Raw genomic sequence first — 22,406 nt, 5'->3', positions numbered from 1 at the left:
ATAGTAAATACGGTATTTATTTTAAACCAAACTTTTTACTTTCCCTTATTTAACACAGTTAATAAACCCAACTTCATTTCTGATCCCAAACTCTTTACATTAAACTATTTGTTAATCATTTAAACATTTAGTGGATGTGCAAAAAAAACTTTTTTTCAATATATATATATATATATATATATATATATATATATATATATATATATATATATATATACACACTAATAAAAAAAAAAAAAACTACAAGATCATAAGACATTTTATGACGGGAATAAGCTACTCATCCAATCAGAGCTGACAATTTTCCTGTAAACTAACTAATGAGGCTAGCAGTTAGAAATATCACAAGATATTATCTCTAATTTATTCAACGCATTGATATTAAATAATGGTAGCTAAGTGTTGCTAGTTTTCTGGGATTTCAAACAAAAAATACAATTGTATTCTAAATAAGCCTGCTGTGTAATTTAAACTTGATTTGAACAAAATACGTACCAGCAGAATTATTTTTTTGTAACAGCTTTTTTAAACAATTCACTGCTGCAAGTCGTTCTTTTGAACCTTGACAAAGTCCATAATATTATTTTGTTTCAGTGAGGCAAAATATGTTTGCTTGGCTTCACTAAGTAACTGCCTCAGGATAACTAATTTTACAGAATCCTTCTGCTGTTCGTACCAAGACATGAATTCTGGCATCTGTAGCGCTGCTGTCTTGGTGTCGACTCCACGGGTTACACTGACGCATGTGTCGTTGTGTGTGTGTGTGTGTGTGCACGCCGCGGGCATTAAGTCTACATTGACAGTAATGTACTGTATTTCACAGATAAAGTTCATCATTATATGAAAAATGAACTTAAACATACTTACTCTTTAAATTTGACCATTGGTGGCCCCATAATTGTTTGTCAGTACCTCGGCATATAGTTATTTAATAGCACCAGACAGGACAGGCAACAGCCCAAGTGTTGTGCTTTGCTGCTGTAAAGAAAGCCTGACTCAGCCAGGCTTGACCTTTTCCCAGCAGATATTTTGAATTATGAGAAACTACTTTGGGGGGGCCTGATTACAGCCTGAGGGGGTGCTTAGTCTTCCCGCACGACACTACTAGCATGCAGAGGAAGTCTGTTATCAGTAAAGAAAAATAAATTTAAAAAGCATATTCACATGACCTGCAGTTAAGCCTGGTAATAAAAACATGCTGAAAATGCAGACCTCCGGACAGATATATAGGCTCGAGTAATTATCCTGAAATTCCTGAGTTTCCACCCAAAGGGACCATGAAATAAGCCACTGGAAAGGTGGAGGCAGAAAGGGAAAAAAAGCAAGTGCGCTCCAGAGACCCGCACTCAAAACGCTAGTATGAGAACCGACATAATGAATCATTCTTCCAGAGTCTGCTGTGAAAGACGTTGCTGCTTTCCCCCCCTTTTTTAATGCTGAGTTGGATTGTAAATAAACCTGGTTATTTACACTGTAGATCCCATTGAATGCAACTTCCTTTAACCCTTTCCTTTTGACAAAGACCTTGACGTCAACACGCAGTAAAGCGATAAATAAGTACATAATGGCTCGCCTGGGGCCAGTAGGCCTTGGGTGGTCGCACGCCCAAGGTGTGCAGTTATGAGAGCAATAATGAAGTTGTTGCCATTTCTCATTGTTTTTATACAAATATTTGAAAAACAGACTAATAATTCAACTTAAGACAGCTATGTACTGTAATGCAGCTGATGTTTGTATTATGTTCTGAAGCATTAGCAAGTTTGAAGAGATGCTGGACCATTTTTGAAGCATTGAGGGTGAAGGCAAAACATTACAGTATACCATGTTTCCATCTGCACCATGAAACCAGTCTGTAAAACTGGTTAAGCATGGGAAATGGTGGTCTTAGCTAAAACAATTATACGGAACACACACAGTTAGATGTTGAACAGGTAAGAAATTCATTATAAGGAAAATGTACAAGATATTAAGTCCCTTTAACTGGTTCGTTTAGCTGAGTTTCAGTGTTTAATTCTGGTTATATTCTGGTATTGCAGGTTATCTACACACTGAACTGATGTGGGAATTACCCTGTTTTTTTCAGGTGGGTCAGGAAAAAGGGAACTGCACATACCACAGAAACCCTACACCATGCACAATTCCCCAGGATCAGGAGAGCATCTTCCATACCATCTTCGCATTCTTCACTAAGTCGGGCAGGAAAGTCGTGGTAAGCAAGTTTAGAAGTTAGGTACAGCCCTAAAAAATAAAAAAAAGATTCAGTAGAAATTTGCATTTATCAACTCCATCTGGCATCCCTTGAAGTAATTCACCTATTACATAAACTTTTTGAGATGCCAAATCTTATTTCAGCATTGATTTTACTAAAAAGTAAGACTGACTTTTTGTTTTTCTATTATTTTCAGGACTGCGAGAGGCCAGGCAGGTCCTGTCTAATCATCACCTGCCTCCTGTCTTCGTTGGCAAAAGAAGAATCGAGAAGTATAGATGTGAGGATTTTGCTCAATACGGAGATACTAAAGAAGGTGAGGACTCACTGACCCACATTTTTTGTTTATTTAAGTATTTATTGTTTATTTAAGTAAATAGCTTCAGTGTTTTTTTTTTTTGTTTTGTTTTTTTTTTGGATCCAACATTATGATTTTTCTCTAAACCTTTGAGGTGAAAGGAAGGCTGTTTAGTCTCGGCACTTAGGGTTGTCCAGACAAGCTCAAAACAGCTCAAGGAGAAGGATTGCACCACAATGTTAAATGCATTGCAGGCACAGCTCCATATGTGCAATGAATGTCACAAAGGCTGGCTGGTGTTATTGCTTCTGCACTGCCTAGAGTAAGTAAAATGTACATTTAAATCCTCGCCGTGGGTTTCTATACCTACCCCAGTCAGGAATGATGCTCCTGGGTTATACATGTCATTTAATTCACTCCCTCTGGCTCGTTCACAGGACACCTCGTCAGTAATACAGTTTGTGACGAGGGGCAGTGTGATGGTGGATACCAATCTCCGGGCGGTGGAGGTCTCCAATGGGCTCTCTGAACATACCACTGTAAGTGTGCCTTCCTGGCCGGTTTCCTGTGCTTAACCAATAGATATTATGCACTGTTGTTGTGTGGGATGAACTACAGATCAGTCCTGTTTGATTCTCCCTTTAAAGTATCAAGTGTTCAATAGGATCAAGAGATCCATGTTTTGTACATTTTGCTGCATTAAGTATTTGTAAAGTATGGATCAGTATGATATAATTTCAGAGAGGTTAAAGATTGTTGAGTACTGTGTTTTCATGTTTTCTATACCAGTTGTAGACATGATGGAAAATATGGTGGTCATATTGTAATTTAATACTTAAATTGTTTGCCTGCAAAAAAAAAAAAAAAAAAAATCATTACATTTACAGTAAGAAAGTTTTTTTACTTTATGGAAATATTACATTAATTACTGATGGCCTGTAAACTAAAAACACAAAAGACAAGCAAGTCCTGATTGGTTATCTCTGGAAGCCATCTGCCTCACTACCATTGGCTTCCTTGTGTTAAGGGTTGATGGGATTTGAACAATTCTCTCATAACACCGGTTCACTTAAGAGATGAATGACCGCAATTATCCTAATGTTAACTGTGTGTGTGTAGTCCTCTGTGTTTAGATGCTAGGGTTGATCCTGTTTGATCCTACTTTCCCCAGTGGATTAAACTGGGTATTAGATTATGGGACTCAGGCTCACGCAAGTGTGACCTTGCCTCTAACCCCTCTTTTCAGAAAGGGTGCTGCTAATGCAGGGTCCTGCGTTTCTCCTTTTATAACTAGGTTTGTTCATTCCCTTAATTCTCTCTGCTTCTGCTAGTCCCGTAACACATTGACACATGAGGTTTGCTGTCCTTCATGTCCTTCAACTTCCATCCCTTTTTTGTAATAAGCAAGCTCAGCGCTTGGATAAGAAAGAAAAGCACAGCCTCAGTGAATGAGAATAGGATCGTAATCTGTTTCCATGGTGAGAATGATAAAATACCCACTAATGGGGGCTCCAAAGTGGCACCCCCAGGCTCTCAGTGTGGAGTGCAGGATGCGTCCTATAGTCTGGACATCGCCGGTTCGAGTCCAGGCTATTCCTTTGCCGACCAAGGACAGGAGCTCCCTGGGGGGGCGCTCAATTGGCTGATGTGGCTAGGTTGGCCAGGGTGTCCTCGGCTCACCGGGCACCAGCGACCCCTGTGGTCTGGCCGGGCACCTGGGGACTTGCCTGTAAGCTGCCCAGGGCTGCGTTGTTCTCCAACGCTGTAGCTCTGGGTGGCTGCATGGTGGGTCTGCAGTGTGTAAAGAAGCGGGTGGCTGATGGCGTGTGTTCATCTTCGCCCCTCCCAAGTCAGGGCAGGGGTGGTAGCGGTGGGCTGAGTCTAAAAAATTATTGGACATTACTAAATTGGGGAGAAAACAATAAAAATAATTGAAGACCACTAAATTTTAAAAATAAATAAAAAATACCCACTAATGAATAAAAAGTCATGCCATATACTTACTGTAACAAAGTTATGAGCGCTCCTTGATAATCTTTCAGAAGCTGTCATTAATAGGCTGGCATTCTATGTTATCATCTTTATTGTTACTCGGACAATGTGGATTCATCTGAATCACCTGCACAGAAAGGAATAAGACACCAGTGGAAATTTCAGAGAAACTCATATATATTCTTCAAGTAATAGGATTCTTCTTTGTCAGCATCAGATTACCAGTAGAAGGAAATCTTCTGTTTGATTTTCTACTTGAATTTACTGCACTAAAATGCCCAGTATTCACAGGCCTGCACTATCCAGTTGAAAATCTGTTGATTATTGCACCAAAGTAATTAAGTAACCAAGAGATTTCCATGCAGGGCAACAAACAAAAGAAGCACTTTTCATTGGCCAATATGGAACTGGAGATTTTGGTATAAGGTCGAAGTACATCACCAGGACAAATGAATAAAATATGTAATCTGTGGTGGCTTCTTAATAAACAAATGTACCACTTCAGAGTTTGTAGTAGGTTGCTTACACATTATGACGCATCATCCAGTTACTGTGCTTCGCATATTAGTTCAACTTCTTATTTCGTATAGAATAATTCCAGGCATATAGACTTTTCAGACTTCAGAAATAAGAAGTTTTATTTACATCCATGGCAGTCAAACAGGTGGATAATCCTTCCATTGTTGTACAGCAATATGTTCAGCAACAATACAGCTGCATACAAACAGTCTTCAGTTTAACTACGACTTATATCGTCTTAAAGTCTTATGCAGTTACAACTCTCCTATTTCTTATGTTTGTCTGTATTTCTTACTTTATGTATGATTTTAAAGCATATCTGTATGGTATATATGGTCGAAAAACTGTACTTGCTCTAGCTACAAACTAACTGCGTCATCTGTCCCTCTGTCCTTTTTTTTACCGTTTTCTTTACCTGAACCAGTATTGTTAAATACCAGAATGCCATATTACAAAAAATATATATTCTGTAGGCATTACTAAAATAATGGTGGAGAATGAGCCCTCATTGTATATGCATACTTTTTCTTTCGTGTGCCTTGGAATATCGTTCCATCTTTTCTTAATCTCCTCCACCTTTTAATAATGCCTACTCTCTAAGAAGTAAAGGCTCTCATTAGAACCTTGCTTTGCCACTGTGGGGAGACCTTTTTAGGTGCTTCTAAGAACCTTTTTTCTATATTTTCTATTTGCAGACTTTTTGTTTTGTCATATAAGCTATGAAACATGTATTGAAAATTGGAGTTTGCAAAACAATACGTTACCGGTATTATAAACCGTAATTTACAAACTGGCTTGATCAGAAGGGTTAAAAAATGAGCTCTTTGCAAAATGTTATTAAATGTTTCTTTGTCCTTGAAAACTATGTCTCCTTCTTGCTGCAGACAAGTTTCCCACATCACCTTGCCTTTTATATAGCCTACTGTCTGACTGCGGCAAATTAACACCTGCTTTTCAGAGTTCTTAAAATAATCACGCAAATACGAGGCCCGCAATTACCGGCAGCTTTAATAAATTAGACTGAATATTTAATATTTAATATTTAATTTTGCAAAATCCCCTCCCAATTTTAGCGGTTTTGTTCAAAAACTCCCCAGAATTACATATGCATCAAGGGCTAAAGCACACAGAGACATTGCCCCAGCAAATCACATCTTAATTGTGTGTTTATGCCATTGTGTGAGTTTTACAAATCCCATCCAAGAGTTCAGAACACTCAGCGCCCGTTTTACGGTCATAAAACATGCGCAATCCTTTTATAAATCTGGGCCTCAGTGTTGTAGAGCTGTAGACAAGCGTATAATTATGACTTTCTATAAAGGGCAATTGTCAACTCATATTTAAAATTCAATTTAATTCATTGATGTTATTTTCAAACCAGCCCCATTTGAGGCAAATAGAAGTGCCATATTGACACTCATTGCCTTTTAATATCACAGGGCTTTACATGTGCATGGAAACTTTGGGGAGTTCTTTGTGGACACAAATTTCCCTCTGCAACTGTGAAGTCAGAATTCTTTAAACTACAGAAACTTGAAGGTGCAGATTTTCTGTACAGGACAGTTAATCTGGGGGTCCCAAGACTGCTGGAGTTAGCACTGGCCTTTTGATCTAGGAGCACAGAGAATGTGAGTGATTTTGGCCCTTGACACTGTTGCGTTTGTCACTGCCTTTATTGGTGACCCCAGCCCCATAACCTCCAGGTCCCACAGAGACTGCATTGTTCAACTGTGGTGCATGTGCACCTGTTCCAAATATAATGTTTTTCAAATTTCTCTGCTTCATTACCGGATGTATTATTTTATTTTCCATACTTCTAAATTTGATGACGCTCTCCTCTGTGATTGTAAGGCATTGGAAATGTGTTAGGCGCATGTTATACGATCCCTGTCGGTGAGTACAGAGGGAGTGTTGGGCTTATTGTGTTACAGTAGGAGACGGCATGTTCTCTTTCATCTACTAAGATTGGAACATGTGTCGGAAAAGGACGCCAGTAAGGCCTGAAGTGACCGGCTCTTGTGTCACACGTGTGAACATGTATCTTACTCACTGCTTTGCATGATCTTTCTTATACAATCGCAGATAAAGAACCACAAAGTGAATTCTATTATTTCTAATTGTTCTATTGAAGGATATAATTTAAAGTCGAGATTCAGCTTTATAATAAAACAACACGTGTATAAAATTAAAAATAACATGCAAAAAAACAAATTTTGTGTGCCCACCTTTTGCTTCCTTTACAGCCTGCAGTCTTCTTTTGTATTTTGAAACCAGTTCCTGGCATCTTTCTGGAGATATTTTTGCCCATTCTTCAACAAATACAGCTTTGAGTTGCAATCAATTTTGGTTTCCTTTTTGCAACAGCAGCCTTCAAGTCAATCCACAACATCTTGATGGGATTCAGGTCTGGGGACAGAGATGGCCAATCCATAACTGTAATCTTCCTTTTTTTTCAGAAAATTCTTTGTAGACTTCGCAGAATGCTTAGGGTCATTATCCTGCTGGAATACAAACTTCCGTCCAATAAGTGTTCTAGCACTGGGTAACAAATGAGAGTGCAAAATTTCTTGATATTTTGCAGCATTCATTGATCCTTCTACAATACAAAGGTCGCCAATGCCTGAGGAAGAAAAACAAGCCCATACCATCACTCAACCTCCACCATGTTTAAAACTGGGCATGATTAACTTTTCTTTAAATTCTTCTCCTCTCTTCCTCCAAACATATTGTTGCTTTCTTGGTGAAAAAAGTTATAATTTGGTTGAAGAAATCATCAGGCTTCTTTAAGTATTCAATGGAAAACTCCAATCGCTTTCTTTTGTGATTGTTTTTAATAAAGGTTTGCATCTTGGTTTTCGCCCATGGACATTCATATTGTTAAGGTACCGTTGAATTGTTCCCTCGTGAATTTCTTGACCATCTTCTCTCATTTCTTGTGTCAAATCTTTTGCAGTAATCCAAGGATTTTGCCAGGCTGCTCGCACGATTCTTCCAGATTTTGCAGAAATCTTTCTTGGTCTTCCACAGCTGGAGATAGTTGCAGTAGTTCCTGTTCTCCTGTGTTTGTCAATAAAAGTCTTTCTGCTATTTTTCTGATAGTTTCTCTTTTTTCATTTAGTTGTATCACTGCCATTTTGAGATTGTTGCGGTACTCTTTAGTTTTAACCATTTTTGTTGCTTGTTTGTTTTATTTTATTTTTCTGATTTTCTCCCCAATTTGAAATGCCCAATTATTTTTATTTCAACCCGGCCCACAGATACCACCCCCGCGCTGACTCGGGAGAGATGAAGACGGACACTGCGTCCTCCGAAACGTGTGCCGTCAGCCGTCCGCTTCTTTTCAGTCTGCAGGCTCGCCCTGCAGCCACCTCAGAGCTACAGCGTCGGAGGACCATGTAGCTCTGGGCAGCTTACAGGCAGGCCTGCAGACGCCGGGCCAGTCGCTGGTGCGCGGTGAGCCGAGGACACCCTGGCCAACCTAATCCCTCCCCCACCCGGGCGGTGCTCGGCCAATTGTGCACCGCCACCTGGGAACTCCCATCCATGGTCGGCAGTGGAATAGCCTGGACTCGAACCGGGGACCTCCAGGCTATTGGGGCGCATCCTGCACTCCACGCGGAGTGCCTTTACCGGATGCGCCACTCAGGGGCCCCTTTGTTGCTATTTTGAATCACAAATTTCCAATTTATTTTTCAGAACTTGATGATTATCTATTTATGTATTCTATAATTATCATCAGGTGTTGGTTTTCAATCATGATAATTGTCAATAATTAGCAACGTATGGGTTTCATGTGAAATATGTTGATTGCCCAAATACAGAAAAGATTTTGCATGTTATTTTTCATTTTATGCATGTTATGTAACGACTGTATATATTGAGGCTCACAATAGCTGTCTTTCAATAACTTCTCTGTGTTTGATTCCATTTTCTGATTTGTTTGTACAAGTCATGCTCAAAGATGTTCAGTAGAATGGATGCAGTTCTTTTTTTTTCAACCTTATCCTTCTTCAAAGAGTCCTAACCAAGGCTTTAAAATGTCAGCTTTTTTACTTCTTACTGGTCCTTTTTTGTACTGAAAATCTTTTGGCTGACATATTGTGGTCATAAAGACCTAACTCTTCAAGTTATTGGCTTCATTCTCTGTACACATCTGTATTCCATGACTGTAGGTCAAGGTCGATTGTGGGTGTTGTACAAGAGAAAATTGTGTAATTTTACAAAGCTACCACCGCCACAGTGTCTAAGCCTCACTTCACAGACCCCATTTGAGGTCATGACTTCATATCTCTGTCAAATTCCATTGCCAGGGTTGTCCTGTAAAAATGAACTGTTTCAATGCTGCATTCTTTTAATCCCATATCCATTTTACTGTTTAAAAACTATTCCATCAAGATGCCATTCCCTTACATTAAGCACCTTTTAAAATTAAGCATAGCACAAAATGTTTTGACCAGTCATGTTTAAAAATCAAATATAATTTATATTTGAACTATAAGCCATTTACAAGATTCCTTCACAAGTTTTTGTTTTCAACTCCATGAGAAAGCGTTCCAAAGTGACACTTAAGAGATGTATCAACTTTTCTTTTTCAGCCTAAACTGGCTTTCATGCTACATTTGGATCAAATGTTAATGGAGAGGTTGTATGCTCTGGGAACGTGATCCCAGTTCAGATTGGGTTACATAAAAGGGTCAGACTGTACAAACCTACTAGTGGTTGTTTTGCTAATTTGAAAATGATTGCAGCCTGTTTTTAAACCTCTAAACCTGATGTGGAATGGCCCTTCATTGAGTTGCCAACAACTGCTGTAAACACTGTGCTTGACTGTAACCTGTCAACAAACTGTAGTGCCAGCTCCTCTAGAAGAACCTGTCTGTATATGTGCTTTAATGGCTGCTGTGTCTCATGTCTGTTTCAGGTGGTGTTTGAAGCCCTGCACAATATGGAGCCTCGTGGCTACGTGGTCGGTTGGATCATCGCCATCAGCCTCTTAGTGGGGATTCTCATTTTCCTGCTGCTTGCAGTTCTGCTCTGGAAGGTAAGCGTGTGTAGAGGACCGAGATGAAACGGAAAGTCTGCAGTGGACTGTGGAATCTGTAACGCTTCAAAGTGTTGCTAACCTGTGTCAGCTGCTTTTAATAGCCAATAATTCCGATTCACAAAGGGAAAACTTGAAACACAAATTTTACAGGGCTTTTGCCACTTGGGCTTAGGCTGTTTTTTTAAAAATACAAGTAAACAACTCAAGACATTGTATTCAGGGTTAGAATTAACCATGGTACCGTTGTTAAACAGGATTGCTTCATGGTTGCTCTGTAAATGTAATGCAGATATCTGGTAAGTTTTTTTTTCTGCTGTACTTTTAACCCTTCAAGGTACAAGGGACATATGTGTCACACAAATAAAATGATTCTAACTTTTTTATTTTGCAATGAGGTGCACGGAACAGGGTTTAAAATGTACTGACGGGTTGGATCTGGTCATCCAAATTGTCAGTTTCCTCGCGATACTCGAGTCACTCTTAAATGTACAACCGCTCAATTCTTGTGTACCTTAAAGGATTAACAACTATACTATACAGATTCTAAATCTGTAATGACATGAAATGCAATAATACCAGATTACTTGCAAAGAAATATCATCTCAGCTGCAACAATAAAGGTACCAGACTACTTCAGACTAATATTGAAATATTGGCATTAGGTAAAGGTTTTATTTATTTATTTATTTTTTTTACCTTTTTCTGATTATGCAAGAGTACATTTTCTTACTTTTAATTACAAGCTACAGTATTTACATTAGCTATCTTAACTGTTTGGGAAATCAGATAAATGAACTCTCCCATGTTTAACTTGCAATTAAAAACACACATGCTAGTACTTTTTGTTTGCTTTTAGGACTTGCACTAATTGCCACATTACATCTAATGAAAGACCATTTGTTCGAATGTATATGTTACGGGCAAACCTCAAAATGCGGGCAATTTGAGGATTGCCCAGGTGATTCACGATTTGCTTGCTTACTTTGGTCAAAGCTCAAAATTAAAATTAAAATAACTTATTTCGGGCTTTGACCGTGCAAACCACGGTCTGCCCACTGCTTCTCGGACAGAGTCCAAATCACTCTCTGTTCTTTCATTCCTGTTCTGCGTGACAGGCAGACCTTCCCTCTATTCTTGCTGATGGTACTGCGCAAGTGTCATTGGGGTTTCTCAATTTTTTTTCCGATGTACCCACATAGATTGCACAATTTCGTGCTGTGTGAATAGGCATTTTTAAAGAATCTTTGAAACGGCTCTGAAACAGCTCATTAGGGCCATTTGTGTGTGAAAGTGGCTTTAGTTTTGAAGTTATGGATCTTTCTGGTGGACAGCTTTCCATCCGCTTAACTATCAGCTGTACTTTCTAATGTCACGCTTAGGTAAACCAGTAGCTCCAGATGTTAGAATGCAATGCTATTCAGAGGCCCTGTCCCTGTACCCACGTATACACATTTAGTGAGGCCAGCTAATAACAAGCATATAAGTGTCACAAACAGAGCTGGTGGTAATTTACACTTTATCCACAGCGATTAAAACAACATGCCTATACCCACCTCAAAGGGGACTTTGAAATAGGAAGCACACTGATGTCTGTGACTCTAAAGACCCTTTGCAAAATCCATTCTTTTTTGTGGGCTCTGCCAAAATAACTCTGTTTAGCAAAAGTATATTCTTGTAACATGTTTGTGCGTGTGTCCCCTTACAGTACACTTACATTTTTATTATGTTTGCAATCATGCTGAGTGGTTCTTATTGCAATTACTCAAATACATTTTACAAAAAACTTTTTTTCTTTGGATAGTTTTAAGGTGCAGCTGGTAGTACTAAAGGGAGTTCATAGAAACTCTTCTCTTTTAGTTGCCTGTAATAGATACATGCAGGTGCTGACTCTTACTGGAATAAAGACACTTTTGCTGATCTAACCTATCCAGCTGGTCTGTATAATACCTATCTGGTTCTCGAGCTTTTTCTGATAATTTGGAATCATAGTTTAGGACCATCAAACATTCAAACCTGACCCCTGACCTCTCAGCTGGACCCCTGTCAATCGACTTCCAGGGCATACCTTATTTATAAATCCTATCTTCCGTTTGGTCCAGTTACATCATCTACTATCTTATTACCAGTGGTTTGAAACTCAAGAGTGGCCCATAAATTTGGACTCAAAATATATAATATATAAGCTTATTAAAGGCAAAGTGCTGTCTCTAGAACGTGCATCAACCAGATGGTTCACTGTAGTCCTTTCTACCATCTATGTGCTGTTTTTATATTATACACAATATTATACATGTATATAATACAGTAATGTACAGTAACCCTAAAGATGACATAACTGTTTTATATTCACAATAAGAATAAAACAAATGTATATTGATACAGCTGCTTGTGATTATAGGCCTAAACTACTACTGTAAATACAATTACAGTTGGTCATATTCATCCACTCCAAAAATATGTTGTATCAGCATTACCTATTCGTAATTTCACAATGCAGAGTGGGAACGGAATACTGTGACTTGAACTTCAGAAGGAAAATCAGCACTTTACTCAACATTATGTGTGTTAGGAGACTTTCCTTGTTTCCCTTGTTGGCTTAAGCACTTAGGCCTGGTCCTCCAGCACTTCCCTGAAATGAAAGGTACAGCTCATTAAAGAGGCTTTGTTTATTTACACAAGCAGCCACAGCACAGTCTCCAATCCATAGCTACATTTGACTACGTTGATGTTTTGGTGTTGTAATACCATACAGTTTTGTTTTTTTAAGTGATTGTCAACTGGCCAAAATAAAACTGGATACGGATGTTTTAAGAGGCTGGCATGGCAATCCCAGTCTCTGGATCTCTTTCTCATCCTCTCTTCTCTCACTCTTTCTCTGTCAACAGATAGGCTTCTTTCGTCGGAGGTACAAAGAGATTATCGAGGCAGAGAAGAACAGGAAGGACAGTGATGAGAGCTGGGACTGGGTCCAGAAGAGTCAATGAACGGACACTCGTGTCACGTGACACCTATATGTCGTCCTATTGGTTCTCAATCATGAATCTTCCATATGTGGAAGAAAAGAATCTTCTCCAGATTTTTCGGAGACTTGATAATTATAATTTTTTTGTTTTAAATCTGCGTGGAGTTGACAGTTGGGAACTATTCCTGCGGCAATCATGTGACCCAATTGGAGGAATTTGTACTTCCTGTTGGAGTTTAACTTTGAACTCTGAAAAGAGAAGAACTGCTAAGGGGGTGGATGGTATGAAGACATATGCGGTAAAAACCCTCAGGGTATTGAACTCTTGTTAGCAAAAGATTTTTTTATACAGATATGTCTTTTTTTTTACTGAATGTGTCTGTCAGGAAAATATATCAACAATGTATTTTTTTTCTGTTGGACATATCTATATATATATATTTCTTTCAAAGCACTGAAGACTGGTTAGAGCCTTGGTAACGTAAAAAAAAATATTTACTATTTTAGACTAGAGAAATAGAAACGAGAGGACATGTTTTTAAAACAAAAATTGAAATATCTACTGGTATCTTGTTGGTATTTCAACAAAATAAGCATAAACAAAATAAGCATCATGTTACAAAATATTTGGACAAACTTTATAATAAATACCTCCTCTCTGTCAAGATTAAGGATCAAACTTTAAAATAAGTGGTTAAAACTGTAAGAAACAATAAGCCAAAAGACAAAAGCTTCGGCTAAGACCTTCGTTGGTGTAATCACATATTACATGACTTTGGACTGTATTCTAATTTTGTTTTAAAGGAACATTTTGTTAATGAGTGTTTTTAAAGCCTATTTTGGTTAATGAAATCAAGTTTGCAGTTCACAAAATCAACTGACTTAGAAGTTTATTCTCAGCTTTCAAAGAACTGTTTAAACTAAGAGAATGTTTATAAACACATCACTTCAAAAATGTTTTGTGAATAGAAACCTTGTTTCTTATAGTTCAAAATTATGGAGTGTTTCAATTGATAAATTATATAAAAAGATAAAAGTGCCTGTTCCTGACTAATTCATAATAGGGTTACAATGTAGTATATTGACCAAATGTGGGGAATGTAATAAGAATGTATGTTTACAGCATTCAATAAGACTTTAATGCTAGTTCATACAGTACATACTTCCATCATTATAGTAGGCTTAAAGTTTTCTATATCGGGAAAACCTCTTAGGATATGCAGCCTGTAAAGGTGTTTAGGATATAGTATTGTCAAGTATTTTGTCCCCCACTCCCTCCATCTGTTTTCTTTTAGCTCACAGGAAATAGCTACTGTGCTCTACAGTGACCCCAACTGGGTGAGTTTGAAGCAGACTGGCAACCAGACTCTCTTCTGGTTACAGCTTACCAGTGCCATCTACTGATCAATGACAGTGGTACATTAGCAGAGGCAAATCTGAGATTGATTGTCCTACCCTAAAGGCAACAGATGACCCATTACGACACAATACAAATAGGATAGGGATGTGTATAATTTTAAGCTCACATCTGGTGGCCTAATGTTAAGTGACTTGAATTAGAAATACACATACCTTGCTCTTGTGGGTGTTTTTCTCATTTCCCAGCCTTGTATAGTATTGGAAACTTTGAGAAAACTAATTTTAACCAACTCGCTACTGGAATTTAAAAGCAGAGAGATGACAAGTAACAGTTAAAAATGAATAACTGTGAGAAAAGGTCTGGTTACAGTGGCTGTGTATATGAGCTTTTGGGTACTTGTGCCCACCTTCTTAAATTGTAAGAAGAATTGTATTGAGCAGAATTTCTGCTGCCCACTCAGGAGATAAATGTTGAAGATTTTTTTTCTGGCAACAACAATGTGTTGGAATGTTTATTAATGGAGCATTTTGATTTGCTTTGTGAGGGCTTGATGGTTTATAATTTAACGTCAGTGTGACATGTAGGATTTTTAGAAACATAGAATCGGATATATTATTTTCGGGTAACATATTTCCACAGCGGGTTGCAGGTTGGTTTTCAGTGGACCTCCTTCGTCTCCATTTGGACCTATTGGACTGATCTGCAAACTGAAATCTCACTTAATTAACCACTAACTGGTGTCTAGACAGACTTCGTAACGTGTAGCAACACAATCAGTTGAGTTCTTTGTCAAGCACTTTATCATTCAACGAACTGGTATATGGAAAACAGTCAAGCAGCAGTGATAGAAATGAATCAAAGAGACTGAAGAAGAATTTTGCTGACACCTGCCTGAACTAATTGGCATTTAATTTGATTGCAAATCAACTTGCCAAGTCTTGTGGTCTGAGGGATTTTCACCATTGTGTATGAAAAGCATTCAGATAACAGGGAGTTGGATTTAAAAGTGATGTTTTTATGAGCTTGTGTACAGAATGTGGGGGCAGGGATATTTTATCATTCAGAAAAAAAGGTGGATACATGGTTAATTGCGAACACTAGTTGAAGGCCTTACAGATTGAACCAATTGTATTAAGATTTTTTGTGTCACACCAGCTACAGTACTGATATATATGTTTTTTTTAAAGATTTTTAAAAGAAAAATAAATACCTATCATTAGCTACCTTCTCAAGCATCTCTTTTTGTTTTACTGTAGATCTGTGTTTTCCAGACTGTATTTTAACCTCAGATAAAGACCCATTTTCCCTGTCTCAATAATGTTTGTTTGGATTTTATTGCTTTCACCAGTCACTTCTTGTGTGGCACACAGGTTCCTATTCCCTGTAACACAGGAAAAGGAACTATAGTATTGTGGCGATAAAAATAAAGCGAAAGTGAAAATAAATCCTGGAAAACAAAATTAACAATAGCAGCAACAACAAATCAAAAAGGGGCTTGTGAAAAAGATGTTCTGCCAATGTGCTAAGAAATAGTTTTAAAGCACTGGCTATGACACATTAAGGAGTTGATAGCTGTATTTCTACAAAAACAGTCTTGAGGTTTAGATGTGCAGCGTTTTAGTGTGCCAGAGAAGGTTTCTCCTTTTTTTTCCTGATAGTCAATGTCAGTTTATCAAAGAAATACTGTTCCTGTATGACATTCATCCTTCCGTCTTTAATAAGATCTTTGTAAAACTACGGTGCTGTAAGCAAGATGTATATGTTTTCTTGAAAAATAAAGTATATGAATAGGTAAAGCTAGCTCATTGGAAAGTAACTATGCTAATAATTTACCACAAATGTGTTATGAAGATATTTCTGTTTGTGGTGTAGGTCACTTTGTAAAATTTAAACAGAGAAGAAGATTAAGTTTTCATGTTTACAGAATTTCTCATGAATTGTTTTTTTTTTTTTTTTTTTTTTTAAACAAATTGGTATACATATTTTCTGATGTTATCCAGGAGTGGCTTCTCACACTTCCTGCAGTTTTCTTTATGGATGATAAGTATTTCACAGTGTTGCGTTTTACACAAGGCTTTTCCAGTATTACTTTAACAGTGATCTAGTTTCCTAGTATTTACTGACACCATCTCCTTTACTAAAATGCCAAACCCACACAGAGTACAGTGCATGAAGGGAAAAACAAACAAAACAAAAAAACCTTACATGATGTACAAATAATAAAATCCTGTTTGCATCATAATTATGTTTATACAGTTGTTTATAGTTTTATCAGCCTGCCTTGTTCTGTATGTTTTCATTTTAAGGTATAGATGGGATGAGCCTTGATGGGCCAAAAGGCTTCTTTTCTTTTTTCTAGTAAGTTTTCTTCATTTTTCTGTAATCCAAGTTTAAAATCTGTCGAACATGTGTTTCGATCTTTTTGTATTGAACAAACTTAAAAGGCAAACAAAACCACAAAATAAATTAAAAAAAAAAAAAAAACTTGTTAACAGGTTCTAGTCTGAATGGATAAATGAATCCAGCATGTATAGGGTGTCTTTTTTTATAAAGAGATGTTTTCTTGTGCAGTTTTGGGTTTTGGGTTATGGCTTCTAAAACTGTGCAAAGTGATTTATGTTATAATACCAGACATCCTATAATAACATCACAAAAACAAAGATTGTACTTAGGAACTACTGTTAAACATATTTTTTTAAATATTTTTTTAAAACTTTACCCATCTACTGTGTTTTGTGGGATGGGATGACATCAGTACACAGGATAAGATAAAATACAGCTCATTTTTATCCTTTGACACTTGAAACTGCAATTCAACGGCATATAATTTAAGCCACATTCTTCCGAGGGAAGATAACCCAAAATAACATGTACTTGAGGACAGTGAGTTTACTAATTGTCTAATACCGTTATAAATATTATTGTTAAAACTGATTCCATTACTTTGTATGCACAGAGCCTTATAGACCAGCACCAGAAAAAGCAAAGTTCATGGAAGGTTCAGGGGGTTTATTTAAATAATCTAATCATTGGTAGATCTATAGATGTACCTTTTAAATCACTAAATAGGATCATCTCTGCCATTTTACACATACACTTACAGACTGAGATGCATTAAAGGAGACCCACACCCTCTGTTTTAATAACATACGTACATTTTCTTTGTTTTGTTTTTTAACCCTGTTGCTGTTTAGATCAATTGAATAGACTCCCACATATTTTATAAAAATGTAAATACAGCAAAAAAAACCTAGGGGGAACACTGCATACTTGTATTTTACTAAGCATTGTTTTGTTTTTTTAAATATATATTTTAAAGCATCTGTATTATTTTTGGAAACAATCCAATGTAGATACTTGCTGGCATGGGATTGCATTTACAGTTATTACTATCTATCAATATGCATTACAAAATGCTTTAATGAAGGCTTTTTTGAATGAAGGCAGTGGCTTTAAAGAACATGGTTACAGGGGTCCTATGGTGATCCAATAAACCAGGTTTTTTTTTTTTTTTTTTTTTTTTTAACCAAAATCACTAATTCTAAGAAACATTTAGCTTATGCAGGAAGAAATGAGACAGCTTACTTTTGAAGACATTGGTTTTGTAGTAAGTATTACATAATCAGGTTTTAAATGCAGGCTTTACCTATTATTAGTGGCTTCATAGCATAGCTTTGGAGCTTTTAAGTAATTTGGAACTCTTGTGAGAACTATTGGTTACGCATTCCCGAACGCAAGCCATTTTGTGAGTTCTTGGAGTATGTCGGGGAAGGGAAGAACATGTTCAATTATTTCAGTCAGTCCACAATCAGGTCATCTGAGGTAAAAAGATCGACTGGTCTGTGCTAAAAGCAATCCACACTGTCATTATATTGGGACTGTTCTCTTCTTTTTGTAATTTGTTAGCATTTTCATAACAGTGTTACTCATAATGCTGTAAGATAAAGCTTTCATTAATGTTCTGTTCAGCTTCTGAATGTATTGAAAGTAAAACTTGACCTTTAAGACATGAAGACACACCACTGAATGGAAAACGCTGCCAGGATTTACAGTATTATCTTCTATCACGTGACATTCACCTGAATTTGCACGGCATCAAACACCGCCTCGGATTTGTAAAATAAATAAATAAATAAATAAAACTACTGTTACTAAATAATTATCCTTTTATATAAGAGTATCTATATATGATGATGTACAAGCTAAAGTTCAAGCTGTATTTATAATTATTGAAGTTGTCATTTTCAAATAAAGCAATAGTTTCACACTGTTTCAGGTGACGATGTTTCTTGCTTCTGGGTTTTTATATGCACTGTTAGCATTTAATAATTTAACTTGCATAGCTGGTTTTCAAATACCCCGGTTAGCACTAATCTTGGACTACTGAATGTTACCTGAATGTTAGATTGCTGTTAATAGGAAAAAAAATACTGCTTCACTAGATGGCAGTGTCTCCTACTTCTGTAAAGACACTTTGGTGATCAAGCTGTGGGTTACACAGGGGCATGGTAGGCAGCTTGAACAGAAGGAAAGCTCCTGGACAAATGTCAAAGCACCTTATGGCATAACATATAAATATCAAAAAACACAATATAATCAGAATTATTGCAAACATCAAAAGCAAAGGGATAGTAAAAAAATAAATAAATTCTAAAAAGTCATTTGAAGCTACTTGCTCTTCAATTTCTAACCTTTTTTTGTATATTTCTTAATTGCTGTTTCTGCTTAGATCATTGTTTCCCAGCCTTTACAACCCCGGCAACTGCTTCTGAAAAGACTCCTAAAAGCTGTATTTTTATTTATTTTATTTTTTTTTAATCAAGCGGTTTTAAAAATAATTATTAAGGTGAGGGTAAGCTATTGTAATTTCTGCAATTGTGAAATAAAACCTCAATTCAGAAATTCGAGTTTTTGAAAAAGTGAAAGAAAACTCAATGGTGTGTTCAGGTAAGCTTGCATGGTCCCCTCTCCTTTAATGCCCCGTTGTCACATGAAATTTCATAGATCAGCCTATGGGGGAACAATTTTTCATAGGATAGTCTGTGAAAAATAGTCGGGGCGGGGCCTTAGCATATTTTTTGGGGGACCAAATTTCGTGCAATATGAAATTTAGTCCTGGGGGACCATATTTCATAGCTCATCTATTACATTTAGTCTGGGGGGACCATATTTCGCGTGACACTACATTTGACAAATGACATACATATAAATCCCAATTGAGGACATCTTGCTGTATTGTGTTTAAGGATACACAAAAGCAATACTGCCCCATTGAGGCAAAACAACTGTCCACTGATATGAAAATTTAGGGGAAGCAAATAATTGAATATAAAAAATGTAATTAAGATCCTCTTTACATCTTGAAGCTGGAGATACAATTTATTTCATAACAGAAGCCCTTATCCAGGGTGACTTACAATTGTTACAAGATATCACATTATTTTTACATACAATTACCCATTTATGCAGTTGAGTTTTTACTGGAGCAATCTAGGTAAAATACCTTGCTCAAGGGTATAGCAGCAGTGTCCTCCACCTGGGATTGAACCCACAACCCTCTGGTCAAGAGTCCAGAGCCTTAACCACTACTCTACGCTACTGCCTCCTACTCCATAATATACTGCCATACCTAATTGCAGCTGATTCTATTTCTGGAATTAAAAAATGTGTTTACTTCCATCTCATTGTGTAGCATTAACCATGTGTTTTATTTCTTTAATAAAAACAGGAGTACATTTCTGATTGAAGTAAACACTTTGAAAAGCTGGCCTTCAGGTTTACAGTGATTCCAGTACCGCTCCCAAACTGATTAAATTCCTGCTTGGGGGATACACCAGGAACACAGATGAGGCCGGAAATATTCCTTTACACATTTCAGTGCTTGTTTATTATCTAAAGGGGCCTTTGACTGTCCTGCCCGAAGATAGTATTCCTTACATGCAGAGGAGCAGGAAATATGTTGAAGAGGTATTCACAAGTGGGGCAACTCTCAGAAGAGTAACATACTTTTAGAGATCACCCTTACAACAAGTTTCATACAATAAAAGCATAGACGTGTGTAATTAAGCATATAAGTAGTGAAAGCATGGTAAACCAAAGGTAAGCATTGTAAAAGCACAGACAGTTATGGAAAAGGCATTGGAAAACTGGAACATTACTGTGCAAATATATCATGGTAAACTGTATTAATGGTGCTTGTGATATATAGGGCCTCATTCACTAAACAGCGGTAACGTGCTTTGCACGGAGTAAGCCCCTTTACTGTGTGTTTTGTACAGCTGCTGTATTCACTAACCTTTTATGTAGGGCGCCGCAAAATTCACGATATCACGAATTTCACAGAAATCATGTATTTGACTGCCTACGGTGAAAAATAGGCATTTCATTTTACAGTATTTTACATTACGCTTCACCTCCCCTGTTCATTTCATACTTTTATCAAGTAGAAGCAGCGCTACAGTAGCTGTACACGGTCCGGCGTTAATGCCGTGCATTTGGTTACTACGGCAACGGGGTCAAACAAATACCGGCTTCATGATTGGTGAATTCCTCATACTGTACAATGAGTAACATGCGGGTCAGAGGAGGGAAGTATAAAATGGTTGTTTAGATAGTGTTGATTTATTAGCTTACAGTGTATGATTAAAAATGCAGACAGCTGACACATCAGAAAAAAGCTTAATTAATTTCAACAGAAGATCATGTTCAGAGCTAACAAAAGGTGACGTTGCATGCAGATGGTGGAATTCTGTTTTGCTCAACTTGTAATGTGTCTTTGGATCATCTAAGAAAAGGTACTATTGACAAGCATCTTGACAGCGCAGTACACAAAAACAAGAAAATCAAACTTCAGAATTTCAGGCTAAACAATTACCGAACAAGCAGGTCACAATCACAGGACTGTTTAAAAATAACACAGAACGTGGAGAAACACGCAATATCAATATCATTCTAATTAGCGGAAGCCTTCAGTGAGGAGTAGTGGTTAGGGCTCTGGACTCTTGACCAGAGGGTCGTGGGTTCAATCCCAGGTGGGGGACACTGCTGCTGTACCCTTGTGCAAGGTACTTTACCTAGAATGCTTAAGTAAAAACCCAACTGTATAAATAGGTAATTGTATGTAAAAATAATAATACTATTTTAAAACACAGTCCTTTCAGATATGTATTTTTGATATTTTTTTTTTGTTCCCTGAAAAACGTACAAGGGTTGAACGGCCAAAATGAAATAATCAGATATGCGTCACACGCTTACAACCTTCACTAAAGTCAAAAAGTTAAAGGGTCGGATATGTGAGTGCTGGCGGTAACTGCAGTATAAATTATTTTTTTTTATTTTTTTTTTTTAAACACAATTATTTATTTAATGACATGTCAACCAAAGGTATGTGGGTGAAAAACAACAGTGACTGAGGCAAGGTCAAGTTGTAAAAATAAAAACGGTTCATTTATGAAATACAATAATATACCAAATGCACGATTTATTCAGTATGATAGTAGCATTATTTGGCAGATTGCCTTGCAGCAATTATTACGTGAATATTAATAATAATAATAATAATAATAATAATAATAATAATAATAATAATAATAATAATAATAATAATAATAATACAAACACAATTCAATTTGTACAATAAATAATTTAAACACACAAACGTGATACAAATGAATAAAATGGACCAAACTCAAGTGACAAAAAAAGAAAAACAGACAAGCGCCTCCTTCTCACTAGATAAAAACTATCTAAAAGAAACCCGCCAGGGCCCTGTTTCAGAAAGCAGGTTTAACAAACTCTGAGTTTAAACCTGAACTCTGGGTTGACTAACTCTGAGTTGTCAAACTCAGAGTTTTTGGTTTCAGAACAGGTGATAACAATGAGTTCAATCAACTCTGAGTTAAGTTAACCCTGAGTAAAGCACGTGCATGAGGAGATAAGCCCTCATCAAAGGAACGCAGATAACCTGATTCGTCATGGCAACAGGAGAAAAAAGGGCTTGAACCTCCTACTTCTCCCCAGAGA

The 22,406-nt window shown here is 37.1% G+C and overlaps 1 protein-coding gene across 2 annotated transcripts in view; it reads left to right on the top strand.

Annotated features, from left to right (window-relative positions):
• Nucleotides 1-18,654, top strand: part of LOC117400459 (integrin alpha-9-like) — a 143,174-nt gene extending 124,520 nt beyond the window's left edge. For both annotated transcript variants that reach the window (XM_034000472.3, XM_034000473.3), the window contains 5 exons: nt 2,084-2,209; nt 2,406-2,525; nt 2,945-3,046; nt 9,940-10,059; nt 12,948-18,654. In XM_034000472.3, the coding sequence (XP_033856363.1) occupies nt 2,084-2,209; nt 2,406-2,525; nt 2,945-3,046; nt 9,940-10,059; nt 12,948-13,046 (567 nt within the window). In that variant the 3' untranslated portion in view covers nt 13,047-18,654. The remainder of the gene's footprint in view (nt 1-2,083; nt 2,210-2,405; nt 2,526-2,944; nt 3,047-9,939; nt 10,060-12,947) is intronic.
• Nucleotides 18,655-22,406: the final 3,752 nt, after the last annotated feature.

This window comes from Acipenser ruthenus, chromosome 4 (genome assembly GCF_902713425.1).
Source record: "Acipenser ruthenus chromosome 4, fAciRut3.2 maternal haplotype, whole genome shotgun sequence".
NCBI lineage: Eukaryota > Metazoa > Chordata > Actinopteri > Acipenseriformes > Acipenseridae > Acipenser > Acipenser ruthenus.
This window is presented reverse-complemented; position numbering and strand designations above follow the sequence as displayed.